This window comes from Corylus avellana, chromosome ca6, assembly GCF_901000735.1.
Source record: "Corylus avellana chromosome ca6, CavTom2PMs-1.0".
Lineage (NCBI taxonomy): Eukaryota > Viridiplantae > Streptophyta > Magnoliopsida > Fagales > Betulaceae > Corylus > Corylus avellana.
Genome location: NC_081546.1, coordinates 24,026,401 through 24,041,811, shown reverse-complemented (window position 1 = coordinate 24,041,811; position 15,411 = coordinate 24,026,401). Strand labels below are relative to the sequence as shown.

The 15,411-nt window shown below is 36.7% G+C and overlaps 2 protein-coding genes across 3 annotated transcripts; both read left to right on the top strand.

Annotated features, from left to right (window-relative positions):
* Positions 1–788: 788 nt before the first annotated feature.
* On the top strand, positions 789–2,300 carry LOC132185415 (dehydration-responsive element-binding protein 2A-like). The gene is made up of 2 exons (XM_059599191.1): positions 789–804; positions 1,523–2,300. The coding sequence occupies exons 1-2, from the start codon at positions 794–796 to the stop codon at positions 2,298–2,300; spliced, it is 789 nt and encodes a 262-aa protein (XP_059455174.1). The 5' UTR covers positions 789–793.
* Positions 2,301–5,537: 3,237 nt separating this feature from the next.
* On the top strand, positions 5,538–14,818 carry LOC132184119 (extra-large guanine nucleotide-binding protein 3-like). 2 transcript variants are annotated; one of them, XM_059597625.1, is made up of 8 exons: positions 5,538–6,728; positions 6,837–6,974; positions 9,215–9,319; positions 9,433–9,618; positions 10,477–10,675; positions 11,093–11,337; positions 13,539–13,708; positions 13,840–14,818. In XM_059597625.1, exons 1-8 carry the CDS (start codon positions 5,718–5,720, stop codon positions 14,420–14,422), a joined length of 2,637 nt encoding a protein of 878 aa, XP_059453608.1. In that variant the 5' UTR covers positions 5,538–5,717; the 3' UTR covers positions 14,423–14,818. The 2 variants fall into 2 exon arrangements, with proteins under 2 accessions (XP_059453608.1, XP_059453609.1); XM_059597626.1 differs by having other exon boundaries at positions 5,539–6,728; positions 10,498–10,675.
* The last annotated feature ends 593 nt before the right edge of the window (positions 14,819–15,411 follow it).

Below are 15,411 nucleotides of genomic sequence, written 5' to 3'. Positions count from 1 at the left end.
ATCATAAATATTTTTATTTTTTTTTAAATCTTTATTTATAATTTTTTGGGTAAAATCCATTTAACCCCTTCAAACTACCACTCTAATAACAATCTACCCATAAACTATTAATTGCGACAATTTACCCCTTAAACTACCAAAACAATGACAATGTACCCCTATTTTTAACAAAATGACAAACTTACCCTTACTAAAATAAAAACAAAAATACTAAATTTTTTTTTTTTTTTCAAAATTTAAGGGTATTTTTGTCTTATTGAAAATTATATAGGGGTAATTTTGTCACTTTGCTAGTATTGAGGGTACATTAGTATTGTTTTGGTAGTTTGGAAGGTAAATTGTTACAATTGATAGTTTTGAGGGTAGATTGTCATTGAAGTGGTAATTTGAGTAGGTTAAATAGATTTTATCCTAATTTTTAGTAATTGGGTTGAAAATTTTTGAGTCAAGTCGAAAATTTTTGAGTTGAGTTGAGTTTAAAAAATTGCCAAATTTAAAAAAAATTTGAGTTTGAGTTGAAAAAACTTGCTTCCCAAACAAGGCCGTTGACAATTACGGGCTTGGAGAGGAAAACGCTTGTTTTCCGTCTTTTAAGCGGAATATCAACACCGTATAAAGAGTTCGCCTAATAAATAAGTATATATAAGCATCTCCGTAAGCTTATTTCTTCGAACAACTTCTTTCTTGCACCGCAAGTCTGCAATACAACTTTGCCAAAAACAGAGAAACACACAGAGGAAAAAAAAAAACAAATCAGCCTTCAATTCCAAGTTGAACGCGCCCGGAGTACGAGATGGCTGAAGGGTGGGTTCTTCTTTTAGGGTTTTTTTCGACGTTAGGCGTCTTTTTGATGAGCCTTTTGCTTCTTTCCTCTGTTTCTTGAATATTTTTCGTATGGGTTTTCGTAGATAAGTCTATTCCTCTGTTTCTTGAATATTTTTCTCTGTTGATCATCTTAGTTGTCTGTTTTCTTATGTTTGATTATGTCGGTGCATGTGTTTTTGACTTGTTTTTTTCATGTGGGTTTCCATAGATAATTCCAAATCTTTCTTTCTTGGACTTCTTTTATAAATTTGAATTCTAGTTCTACGTTAGTATAAACAAAGAGGTAGCTTGTTATCTCTTTTAGTAGGAGTAGTTCACTTAGTTTAGTCATATATATGGGAGTTCTACAATTCCAAAAAAAAAAGAAAGTAATAGGAGTTCTATTTGCATCATTTGTTTAATTCGTCTTTTACAGCTATAAAAGCCTGTGACTTGAGGAGGAATTAAAGTAAATATAGAAGCTAATTATAACTCTAGTGTTGTTTTGGGAGGTTTAGGGTTCTAAATTATTGATATAATTTAGAAAAGAAGTCCAACAAACAAAGATTTGGAATTATAGAAGGAGATCATATCACAGGTGTTAGATGATCACAGGTGTTATTGCATGACAAGAATTTTGATTTAGTAATGTGTTTCATTGTGTTTGTCAATTAGATTTGAGAGGGACTAAACATGTTGCATTGGTGTGTGATTGCAGGCAAAGAAAATCACGAAAGAGACGAAGTGAAAGTGATTCAGTAGCAGAGACTCTAGCAAAGTGGAAGAAATTGAATGATGAAGTTGATTCCGAAAAAGATGGAAAAGTGGTGCGTAAGGTTCCAGCCAAGGGCTCGAAAAAGGGGTGTATGCGAGGAAAAGGCGGCCCTGAGAACATGAATTGTAAATATAGAGGTGTGAGACAAAGGACTTGGGGCAACTGGGTTGCCGAAATTCGGCAACCGCTTAATCGGTTTTGTGCACTAGCAAAAAATAGGAGTCGGCTTTGGCTTGGTACTTTTGGCACTGATGTTGAAGCAGCTCATGCTTATGATAAAGCTGCGAGGGCTATATATGGTCCTTTGGCCCGGGTTAACTTCCCTGAGCATGTTGTGGATTCAATGCCTTTTGATACATCTAAAACCTCATCAAATCAGGTTAAAGCATCTAATAACACTGAGATTGTTGAGGAACTGAAGGAAAAACAAGACTGTTTTGAGGTTTGTGTGTCCGATAAACCAAAAGAGGAAACAAAGTTAAATCAAGAAAATTGTGAGAATTTTGTAACCCACAATTTGAATGAGAAACCTGATTGCTTTGAGGATTATATTCCACTCCAGTTTCAGGAGTCAGCAGCTGACTTGCATGGGAGCTCAAATCATATGCAAGAGTCACACTTAGGTGTGGAATACAGCTTGGAGTGTAATTTTGACTTAAAGGAACTGTTGTCAGATTTAGAAGGAGTTAACAGTCTAGATATATTGAGTATGATCTATTGAGCATGTACTGTGATTCATTGCGATATGATTTGGGGTTGGAGATATGATTGATGTTTGTCATCCAGTTTTTTCTCATTTTCTTGAGGAATTTTACCAGCAGCCACATTGTAAACTAAAATATAGTGTTTTTTTATTTTATTCCAAGCATGTTTTTTTTGGAGCTGGAGCACTCATGTCTCTTTTGATCTGAGTAGGTGGATTAGTTGCTTTGGGTTGGGATTGCACATATGATGAAGTTTTAAGTTGTATTTCTTGGTTTGGGAAATTTTGTGAAAAGGAAATTGTGAATCTGTATGTCTTGTTACTGAAATTTTTAGTAATTTTGAGTAATTATGTGTTAAATTTGTATTTCTTAACACATAATTACTACAATATGCAACACTTGGCATTCAATTTATGGGGTTTGTAGTTGAACCAAATTGATTATTGTGAGTATCAAAGCATCTTAAAGATTCTTAGGATAGAATTTGCCTCTTCGCATGCAACTTGTCATCAAGCTCATTGAGGAATCAGACTTGAAACGCAGAGGAATCGTTTCTTGGTGAAGATTAGGTTTTATAGCATCGAACGGTGTGTATATGGTACCACATTATTTACAAAATTTAAATAACGTGACAACATAGATGATACGTATTTAATCCTCTCCATTGTTCTCATTTTACTTAAATGCAATCGTTGTCAAATTGGAATGTCTACCAACAAATTTTTTAAGGATACTTTGACCTTTACTCGTATTTTTTTGACTTTTTTTTTTTTTAAAAAAAAAATATTTTAAGGGTTACCTCTTTATGGGCTGATTAAGCAAACCAGCACAGCTAATTGAATAATGAATCAAGCCAAGTTCCTCAATCAATTGATTTTCACTAGGAATCACCCACAAATCCTATTGGAGAACAATGACTCCTCTCAATAATATTGAATAATGTAATATAATCTCTATTGAATTGGAACATGAATTCTATTTAATATTCACATTTTCTATCTTATTGGCGCCAATTTTTATTTAATATTTCGGCGTATTTATAGATTTTACAACATACACAAGTATCAACTATCTTACGTTTCAATTAACAATTAGTTGTGACATGAATTTATATATGCATTGAACGGTTTCTATCAAATAGCTGACCATAAGAACCATTTTAAATAGATAATTTATCCTATAAATCTTTAAGATACTTTTTTCGTATTCCAAAGATCAATTTGGTACAAATACAAACTGCCGGTTGACTAAATAGATAATTTACCCTATATATGTACACAAATTTGTTCAACAATTCAAATAAAATTGATTGGGTGCTATCATGTTGCAAATAATCAATTCATTACGAGGAAAAAAATGGGTAAAATCCCAGCAATTTTGATAGCATGCTGTCGTGTTATAACACCAATTTGATCTCTAGATAATTCAAAAGGATCTTGTCAATAAACATTATGGCTATGGGCTTTGCCCTTAACATGATTCATGTCTAAACCATGAAAAGTAAAGAAAATACACGTAAGATCCTTGTAGAAAACAACCTACAATTGGAACAAATTGTAATTATATATATATATATATATATATATATATAGAGAGAGTAAAATCTACTTAATCCCCTCAAGCTACTACCCCAATGACAATTTACCCCTCAAACTACTAAAACAATGACAATGTAACCCCAATTTTAACAAAATGACGAAATTACCCTTACTAAAAAAAAAACAAAAATACTAAAATTTAATTTTTTTTTTCAAATTTTAAGGGTATTTTTGTCTTATTGAAAATTTATAGGAGTAATTTCATCATTTTGCTAGTATTGGAGGGATATATTGTCATTATTTTGGTAGTTTGAGGAGTAAATTGTCACTGGAGTGGTAGTTTAAGGGGGGTTAAATAGACTTTCCTCTTTTTTATATATATAGACAGAGACAGAGACAGAGAGAGAGAGAGAGAGAGAGAGAGAAGAAATAAGAGAAAAGACTAGAAAAAGAAAGAAATTAAAGAATTGAAGTGTGTACTCAAGTAGGATCAAAAGTGGATGAGCTTTGTAAAAATTTAGACCATCTCTCTTTTAGTGGTCAATTCTTGTTCGAGGTTACGTGATCATTTTTGTACTTGTTTCACTTTTATCACATATATGTAAGATACAAGAATCTATGTTTTTTTTTTTTTTTTTTTTTGGGTTGTTGGGTCAGGTTTGCGTTCGGGTCGACCGGCTAACCCAATAAAGCTAAACCTGAACATGACCTATTTAACTAAACGTGTTAGGCCCTTAAACATGAGTATGACTAGTGAGTGACCCAACATGATCAACTTGACTCGTTTAATAAACAGGATTGCAAAATGGGTTGACCTATTTGACCAATTTAGACTCAAACATGACATGTATAATTCGTTTGACCTAACCTAACACAACCTGTTTTGATCCGTTTCGACATGAACACGACCCGTTTGACCTATTTTAACATGTATTTATTATATAAAAAATATATATAATTTCATAAACGGGCCAAAGTGGGTCAATTCGTTTATGCCAAACACTAACCCCATAATTTTCGTATCCCGGTCACGGGGTGTGTCAAAAAATTGACATTCTTAGAAGAAACTCTTTCAACCCAATCTATAAAAATGATATGCGTTACTTACTCTTAGCATGTGAAAATCACATATTTTTTTAGTAAAATTTCTTTTAGTTTTGTCCCTACTATTAAAAAAATATGTAATTTTACATACTTTAAAAACGCATGTCATTTTTATAAATTAAGATTTCCTCTAACCCAATTTAAAACAAAACCAGGTAAGAATTGGTTGTTAGGCATATGATAGCTTTTACTATAACTCCATTACAAACTGACGTAACAGTTACGTAGCATTATTCTTGACGTCACCCACTACTAAACAGTTAAATTTATTTTTCAGTTTAATGCGCAAAACTAGCTTTTAAAAATAAGTTTTAACGCACTGTATCATAATTTGTTTGATTTACCCTTTTTGGTCTGTTTGTTTTTCCTCCCCAAGAAGAAGTGTTTGATCTTTCTTCCATATTTTAATTTTAGTGGGATTGAAAAAATCCACCCCTTCTTCACCTGCCTCCTTGGACGCCTTTCAAACAACATAAATGATCAGCCAGCATGTACAGGTACAGCAGCTTGATTTGCTGAAAACACGCGCATTCTTCATAATATTTTATACCAATTAAATAAATAATAAATAATAAATAATAAATAATAATCAGAAATTCAGAATCTAACTGCAACTTGCTCTCCTCAACTCGATCCGTTTACTTTTCCGCTAACTCTCCCTCACAAACACTACCGCCTCTGACTTTTTTCTTTTCTATCTCTCGGAAAGAAGAAGAACTTTCCGTTGATTCTCTTGCACTACTTTCTCTCTCACTTTCCCGGGCTTTCTCGGGAACCAAACAGTGCCCCGGTATGGCGTCAGAGCCAGCAGCAGGGGCGGGAGAAGAGGGAAAAGCGTGGGAAGAGACTCTGAGAAAGATGCTACCGGCAGGTGCGCCGTTGCCGGATGAGGAGCAGCTCGACTACTCAATCGCGATCGAGTACCAAGGGCCTCCGGTTTCCTACGAAGTCCCTAAGGTTGATCCACTGGACCTGGACTCCGTTTCGATTCGCAGTTCTTCGGTGGCTTCGGTTTCGGGCCTGTCTTCTATTCCGGTTGCCATGCCGATTATTCCGAGGGCCGGGAGGTTCAATCGGGCGAGAAATGGAGGTCTTAGTAGTAGCAAAGAGCTGAACACTCCAGTGGAGAGCCAGAGATGCTCTTCGGCTTCGAGAACTCAGTTCGAGCTACAGAGCACCGGAGAATCGGAATTTGCGAACGGCATTAGAGATCCGCACTCGGAATCGGGGCGAAAACCTGATGTGGTCGAAGGGAAGCGAGGTCCGGTGGTGACGTTCAATACGCCGAGGGACTCGGAGTACGAAGAGGACGAATCGGATACGTACTCGGAGTCCGTGCTCGGGTCGCCGATGTCGGTGGAGAGGAATGGCGAGAAAAAATCGTGGAAGAAGCGAGGAGTGTGTAGTAGGTGCGGGAGAGGGAACAGGTTGAGGGAGAGGGAGGCTTGTATAGTGTGCGCCTCAAGGTACTGCGGCAATTGCGTGCTGAAAGCGATGGGGTCGATGCCGGAGGGGAGGAAGTGCGTGAGCTGCATTGGGCAGCCGATCGATGAGGCTAGGCGGTCCGGGCTAGGGAAGAGCTCGAGGATCTTGGCAAGGGTTTGCAGTCCCTTGGAGGTGAAGCAGATAATGAAAGCCGAGAAGGAGTGCGCGGCGAACCAGCTGAGGCCGGAACAGTTGGTTGTGAATGGGAAGCAGTTGCGGCAGGAGGAATTGGCGGAGCTTCTGGGGTGTTCGATTCCGCCGCAGAAGCTGAAGCCTGGCCGGTATTGGTACGATAAGGATTCTGGGCTTTGGGGAAAGGTAAAAGAAAATGGAGGATTTGGTTTGAGAATTTGGATGGTGTTTGTGATTTTTGTATGTGTTTATTGGTTTGTTGTGTTTATATGTTTTTGAGTGGTTGGATTGCAGGAGGGAGAGAAGCCTGATAGAATGATCAGTGCGAAATTGAATGTTGGGGGTAAGCTTCGGCAGGATGCGAGTAATGGGAACACAAAAGTTTACATAAATGGTCGTGAGATCACCAAGATTGAGCTCAGAGTGTTGAAGGTATGTGTGTTTCTCTTTGTACTCACGATTTCCATTTACTAGCACTTATGGTTAACTCAAAAGCTTACTCTGTTGGGAATATGTTAAAATTGATCATGGTGAAATTGAGTCAACGGATTTTAGACCATTTATCCAGCCATGTGAGTCCCTAAGCAGATTTTTTTTTTTTTTTGTATTGTTATTTACGAATTGTAATAAATGATTCATATGCTGCGTCAAAACTTCACAAAATGATTGTAATGACCTGGTATAAAGGAACAACCAATACAGGTTATATATACGTTTCCTAATTTTTATTTTTTTAAAATTAAATTAAATTTATATATATGAATTTAAAAGCTTTCATTTCAGTACTATATCGAGATTTCCTAGTGCAATATAAGAAGCTCATCTAAAACTTGCCTCCAGCCACTACCCAGTTGTCCTGGAACCTGGACATCTTTGATACAGCCCTACCCCTTAAGAATTTGTGTTTCTGTCACTGCTCCAAGCTGGTTTGCCATTTTGGGTATGTTTTGTAAATAGTTGAATGTGAGGGGTTTAGATATATGCAAAAGCTAAGAGTGTTTTTGAAAGAAAGTGGAGATAATTCAACAGAGATACATTTTTTCAATACCAACATCCAAGATTCCAAATCATATATAATATGAGAGATTTAATATCAATGCATTCAGAAGACTAAAGGGTCAATGTGGATCAAGTGAAAAAATCAGTTGGAAGAGACTTAGAAAAATCAAGTTGACTGAGAGATTTAATATCAATGCATTCAGAAGACTAAAGGGTCAATGTGGATCAAGTGAAACAATCAGTTGGAAGAGACTTAGAAAATCAAGTTGACTTGAATTCTTTTATGGAAGTAATCTCGTGTTGAAAGTGACATAGAGGTGGACAGATAATGATTTCAGATTTTGTTTGGTAGGGAAAGCCCTCAAAAAGGTCTGGCCAACTACCATCCGTGGCGCAGCCACCCCATGCCCCCATCCCCCCAGCCTCCCTTCTCAATATATTTCTGCAACAAACAATAGAATATGCATCATCTACCTTTTGAAATGTTTCTTAAGTGCACATTAAGCCAGTCAACAAAAAAATTAAGTTAGACTCTCGATGGATTCTCCTCAATGGTACATTAAAAGTCTTCTCATGATTCCTTTGGAACCGAGAAGATGGCCATTAGCTGGCATTAGCCATTGAATCCTTTTCCAGAGTTGACAAGCTTGACATTATTTGCTGTTTCTGCACTTCCATTTTTTAGCAAGGCCACATGACCTGAAAAACGCCCAATGACCCCATATAACACCTAGAGGGGAGTGAATAAGTGTTTTCTCAATAATCACAACAATTGCAACAAATTAAAAATTTTCAACCACACAAAATATCACCGAAATCCAAGAAGGTATAAAATAAAGTTGACACAAGAATTTGGTAATGAAGTGAAAACCTCTTGAGGAACTCTTCAAAAGTAAAACCGCTTTGGGGTTAGCCAACTCCAGGAAACTTATCCACTATAGAATAAACAATTACAATTAGTTTATTAAACTTTGTAGTAGAAACCTGACTTATACCCAACAAACGACCTGTTTGTCTTCTACCGCGTTAGCTGCAAAACTCTGGCATTTCCTCAATAAAGCTTCATCTGCAACCTAGAACTTTGGTGGCGGACTGTTGTCTTGTATGGTTTAGTGAAATTAAGGAGAGGTTTGAAAATTAAGGTGTAGGAAGATAAAGGCACTCTCCAAGAGCACAAAATAATGGCCTCAAGGTGTTATGAAATTTGTGGCTTATGAGGCTTATTATATAGATGGGGAGAAAACCAATGTTTAAAAGTCAAGATTTTGGTTAACAATTAAACCAGTTTGAAGTTGTCACATTCGAATGGGAACTACGATTGCACAGCTATCTCATAGTTATCATATTCAAGTTATCATACATAATTCCTAAGAGGCAAATCCGTTCAAATCTTTTTACTGTCGGTTTACTTATCAAAAAAAAAATTCCTAAGAGGCAAATCTCTCAAAGCTGATTATACAATAGTTCTAATGTTAAACCTTTTTTTTTTCTTTAAATATGAATAGGGGTTTAAGTGTACTGTGTTGAAGTGTTGCTTGAGAACTTCTAGGTTGCTCCATTTTTTTAAAGTTGGTTTCTGCTTATGGTTTGCTGTCAATAGTGTTGGAACTTTTTTTTTTTTTTTTTTCCCAATCATTACCGTTGGAACTTGATTTGTGTGTTATTGACTTCAGCTGGCCAAGGTGCAGTGCCCGCGGGACACTCATTTTTGGGTGTATGACGATGGATCGTATGAGGAAGAAGGTCAAAATAACATTAAAGGGAATATATGGGGAAAGGTTCTCTCATATCTGTGAATTAGATATATCTCTTGTCAGGTTCATGTTATGAATTCAACAAATGGACTTGCGTTGGTTTTTTATACAGTTGCAGTTTGGTTTTTGGTAGGCAGGCGTCCACTCGTTTCATTTGTTCTTTACTCTCATTGCCTGTTCCACCTAGTAATCTTCATGGAGCAAAAGAAGATTCAACTAATTTTTCGAGTAGGTCTGTACCCGAGTATTTGGAGCAGGGAAGAGTCCAGAAACTTTTGTTATTTGGGTTGGAAGGATCTGGAACCAGCACCATCTTCAAGCAGGTATATCACATGTTTTAGTGCCTTTATAGAATTAAAGAGAAAAAGTACTGTTTTTGTGCCATCTTTATTATATTGTCTGTGTTATAAAAATTTTTTATCATCTTTTTTTCTTTTGGTGCTGATGTCAGTACGCATCTTAATTTAAATGTCGTAAGTGAATTCAATGTTTAAGAATTTCATTGATGTAATTAAAACAAACGGGGTACCAATTGTTTCTGTTTGAATCCTTATATTATCCTATAACGGATGTGCATTTTGACATGCCTATTGATTGGCAATTGGCAATCAGAAAGTATTTCTCTTACTCTGACTGTAGGCCTACATTAGCTTCATATTCGATTATGTGATTAGTGCATGCTGTTTTTGGTTGAAATCCACATATTAGTACTACATAATGTTGCATACTATGTTTGGTAGGAGGAAGGAAGGAGAAGTGAGAGGATCTTCCCCTCTCATGGTTTGGTAGGAGGGAAGGGAAAAAGGAAGGATATTAAATGTAAAGCCAAATTTTACTGTTAGGATATAATTTGTTCAGAACAGGAATAAAAATGTTGTCACAAAATTTTTGTTAACTTGTTTCCCTCCCCCAATCCACACACTGTGGGCAGATTGGTTATGGTGGGCCCAAATATCCTTTTCTCTCTCTCTTCAAATAAACATAGTGTTAGTTAGAATCTGAGAAGAGCCAAGCATCTGCTTAATGGTTTAAACTTAAAATGTACTGACAATAGATTGGTTCTTTGCTAATGCCATTTTGCCTTTGCTATCTAAAATTTTATTGCTCAATTCAATAAAATGATTTCTTTGTGTGAGCACATTATAGTTTTTAATCTGTATCACATTTCTTTCAATGCCCAGAATTTCTGTTTTCATGAACAGGCCAGGTTTTTGTACGGGAACAGGTTCACTCCAGAAGAGCTGCAGAATATCAAGCTTGTGATTCAAAGCAATATGTACAAGTATCTTAGTATAGTACTTGAGGCACGAGAGCAGTTTGAAGAGGAAGCATTGATAGAGGGAAATGCTATTGCTTTGAATGCTGAAGACCCTGCCCCAGGTCTAAAATTTTACTCTTTTCTACATTGTATGTCCCTTTTATGGTGGAAATATTGATCTTTGATGAAGCAAAAGTATTGATTACTCGTGTGATTTCCTTTTTGGTACCCATTTTTGCTGCATCTTTTTTATATTCAAGATTCTTGTGGTTATTATTTATATTTTGTTCTTGTACTATTATAAGATTTCGATTCATAGCTACTTATCAAAAAAAAAGAAAAAGGATTTCGATTCATAGCTAGTGCTTTGGTATTCTTATATCTTTTAACTCCTTCTTTGTTCTTTTCTATTTAACAATTTCCTGGGAAGAATGAACTAAGAATGAACTTTTGCATGAACCTAGAGGGTTACATGTACCTAGAGGTTTTTTTGCTCTTAGCAAGAATGAACTAAGCAGTTGATTGTGATCTGAAAATAGGTGAAAGGGGAATTGATGAAAGCAAGCAATGCATCTATTCAATCAATCAAAAGTTCAAGCATTTTTCTGACTGGTTACTGGATATTGTGGCTACGGGAGACTTGGATACTTTCTTCCCTGCCGCTACACGTGAATATGCTCCAATTGTAGAAGAAATTTGGAGGGATCCTGCCATTCAGGAAACATACAAGAGAAGAGAGGAATTGCATTGTCTTCCTGATGTTGCCAAATATTTCTTAGATCGGGTATGCCTTAACTATATCTTCTTTGCTTCGTTGTGAAGTCATAGATACTTGAGGAGCCTCTTATTTTATCCTTCTATGCATTAGGTTTGCAAGTAATCATTACCATAAGTTCTCTCTTTTTTTTTCTTTTTTTCTTTTTTTTTAGATGTATTCATGTTTTCTTCTGTTGGCAACTATATTGCAGATTTCCTGCAACTTGTTATAGGTCACAGCTTTCCTGGTTTAGCTTTTTTTCCCTGATCCTTTTTTTCGTTTGTCATATTATGCAAATGTAACGAACTCAATAATTCTTAGTCCAAGAATATAATCAAGAAGAAAGGGAGGATAGTGGTCTATAATATATAGTCTTTTAATCAAATTGCATCTCCTTCTCCCATAAACAAGGGTCAAAGGGTGACTTCACTGGTTTAATTTTATATGGTGCATCAGTTCTGTTTACCTATCAGAGAAATATATATTTTCATTGAAAAACAAAATACTGATGGGTATTTGGTGAGAGGATCATTATGGAGACGGTTACTGGCATAAAGTATGGAGAAGTGTGTGGTAAGTGGAATTCAAAATCAGTGAGAAGTACCCGTGAGTGTAGTCTTTGGAGAAGTATAAGGATGGGTTGGAGATGTTATTAGGTTTCATTGCTTTTCTGGTTGGTAATGATAAAAGAGCTTGTTTTTGCATGATGTATGGTGTAGGGAATTTGCTTTGAAGGAGATGTTTCCAGACTGTACCTGATAGCAGAAGACAAAGATGCTTGTATGCACTCTTATTGAGTTTTATGGAGGATGGGTGGGTGGGTTATGGAATCTTAGGTTGGTTTGCACTTTCCTCAATTGAGAGTTAGATTCTGTTGATTGTCTTTTTGGATATCCTGTGTTCTAATATATGGCAAAGGGGCTAATAGGTTGAGGTGGAAACTAAATTGTAGTTTCAACTTCATTGTTTGATCTTATACTTATCAAAAAAAAAACTTCATTGTTTGATCTTATATGAGGCTTTAAGAGGTTCCCGCTGGGGAAGGGGGGTTGCAGTTGTATTGGCCAAATCATTCGTGAACTTATGAAACAAGGGACGGTTGGGCTGCTTGCCATATGTGAAAAAAATAAAAAGTTGCTTTCATGATGTAAGCATACCCATATTTTATATTTTGCCTTTGTTGGGCACTGAAGCGCTTGTAATACTTAACACATACCTAGGAATTAAATATTTTATTAAGTGGTCCTGTTGATTACCTTGTGGTTGGGCTAGTAAATGATCTTGCTTCTTGTTTGGGTTGATAACTTGTCTTGGTGTGATTAGCCATTGTTGGTGTTGCGAAAGATGAATGACCAAAGCTGTCTGGTAAAAGCACGTAAGAGACCATCCATTGTCTTTAGAATTAACCAATACTAAAAACCTAACATTCATGAATAGATCCCAGCATGACATGTGGTGTGGGGATTAGGTCTTTAAGGAAACTTTCCTAGATTTGTATAGACTCACATAAAGGATGCTTCTATGGCAGAGTACTTGGAATTATCTAGTGATTCCCCCAGTCGATTGTAAGCTTTATCAGAGTAGCTCACCATTGGGAAGTAGAGACCTTTGCCTCATTTTTTAATTTGTTGTATTCCTTTAGATTGAGACAGGGAGATGAGAGGGATGTTTGATGTTAGATCTTTCTATAACGTCCTTGTACCTCATGATAGCACTCCTTTCTCATGGAGGAGTATTTGGTGGCAAAAGGTGAGCGGTTTTTTCTTGGACAGCCACCTTAGGGAAGATTCTCACCATGAATAACCTAAGGAAATAACACATCTATGTGGTTGACTGATGATGTATGTGTAAGAGAAAAGGGGAGTCTGTGGATCACTTTCTACTCCATTGTGAGATTGCCAATGTTTTGTGGAGTGCTATTTTCGGTCATGTTGGGTTAGCTTAGGGTATGCCTAGAAGAATAGTTGACCTAGTCGCCTGTTGGAGATGGCTGAGAGGCAATCCTAGCGCAACTTTGTGAAAGTTTTGTGTACAGTGGTAGTCAATGTCATTTTCTTCATTGTCATTTTCATACTTTGAGCGACTCCCTCTTCAAAGTATGTATATTTTGTCTCAACTTTCTTCCTCCCTTTGCCTACTTACTTTTCCTTCTGCATTTATAAAAAAAAAAATCCAATATTTCATACAAATTAATAGTCTTGGTGATGTTGGTGTGTTGCTGTTTACAGGCTATAGAGATATCAAGCAATGAGTATGAACCTTCAGATAAGGACATTTTATATGCAGAGGGAGTCACTCAGAGCAATGGGCTTTCCTTCATGGAATTCTCATTTGATGATAGAAGCCCCATGTCTGAAGCATACAATGAGAACTTTGAATCCCTGCCTCCCTTGACCAAGTAAAACCTCGATTCTTTTCTCCTTCTATACATATATTGTTGCATATTTTCTCTGCTTTTGTCTTGCAATGCTAAAACTACCTTACAATAATTTTTTTTAAATTTTCTTTTCCTTTTCATTTGGGTCACAGATACCAACTAATTCGCATAAATTCCAAAGGACTACATGATGGTTGCAAATGGCTGGAAATGTTTGAAGATGTTAGGGCAGTGCTATTTTGTGTTCCCTTGAGTGACTATGATCAGATGTGGGGCCATGGTACTGCTCCTCTTCGTAATAAACTGCTAGCAAGCAGAGATTTGTTTGAGAGTTTGGTGAGGCACCCTTGTTTCAAAGACACCCCTTTCGTTCTCCTTCTGAACAAATATGATGCCTTTGAAGACAAGGTAAACCGAGTTCCTTTGTCAGCTTGTGAGTGGTTCAGGGATTTCAGCCCCTTGAAGCCCCATCACAATTATCAGTCCCTGGCACAGCAAGCATACCACTATGTGGCAGTCAAATTCAAGGAGCTATATTCATCCTTAAGCAGAGAAAAGTTATTCGTCGGGCAGACGCGAGCTCGAGAGCGGACCTCAATCGATGAGGCATTCAAGTACACGAGGGAGGTCCTCAAGTGGGATGAAGAAAAGGATGAGAATCTGTACGGAATCACTGGGGATGATTCGTTTTACAGCACAGAACTGAGTTCCTCTCCATATATTAGACAGGAATGATCTGTCTGATTAGCTGGGGCGTGCTGCCATTTTGCTCCGAAAAATCTGGTGGATATTTTTTGCTTCCTATGACGTGACTGAGCGGAGGAAGTGAGGTAAGTTGGCTGTGAAGATGCTGTGTTAAACTTGCAAGACCGGCATTGTTGAGTGATTTAAAAAAAAAAAATAATAAGCTCATTCTGATTCGCAAGATAGTGATTTTTTTTTTTTTTTTTGGCATAATTTGCTTGCCTGTATAGTGTTTATTTTTCGTCACAAATGAGGAACTTTCTTGAGTAAATTTATTAGATTTATTGTAAATGCTGGAGAAATTCATTTCTGTAATAGCACCTTCATTGTGGGGGTTTCACCAACTCGATAGATTTCGGTGATCTGCTTACCAACTCACCTTTGATTTGTCGTCTCTTGGGCTGAATATGATGCATTTTTTGTTATATAAATTCAAATTATAATTTTTCCAAATGTTTAACTCAGGTCCTCTGACTCCCAAGTTCTGCATTTTTTTAAAAAAAAAAAAAAAAAAAAAATTGAGAGCCAGTGGAAATAAGCGGCGAAGAAAACGCGTTGGACAAGAGCGCGGTCGTACCACCTGGGCTTGGATACCTCCACGAAGGTCATGAGGTGCATGCGCTCATTCTAGGCTTCTTCCGGCAGGGCTTTGATCCAGCAGCCGCCGTACTCGAAACGCCTTAGTGACTTGCAGTGCAACAGCATGCCTACCGGTTCCCAACATGCCCGAAACAGTTGCTACAGTTTCTAGCATCATTGCCGTCCGTATAGCCCCTGTAACTTATAGGTTTGTTTAGGTTTAATTTAAAAATACTAACTTTAAAATGTGCGTGCGATTTGAAAATGTGATTTTTAAAAATGCAGTTAAACATTTGGTAAAATTACAGTTTAACTTTTAAAATTGTGTATTTTTTGAAATGTATTTTACTTGCAATTTAAAAATACACATTTTTTTGATTTTCAAATGACAATTTTTAAAG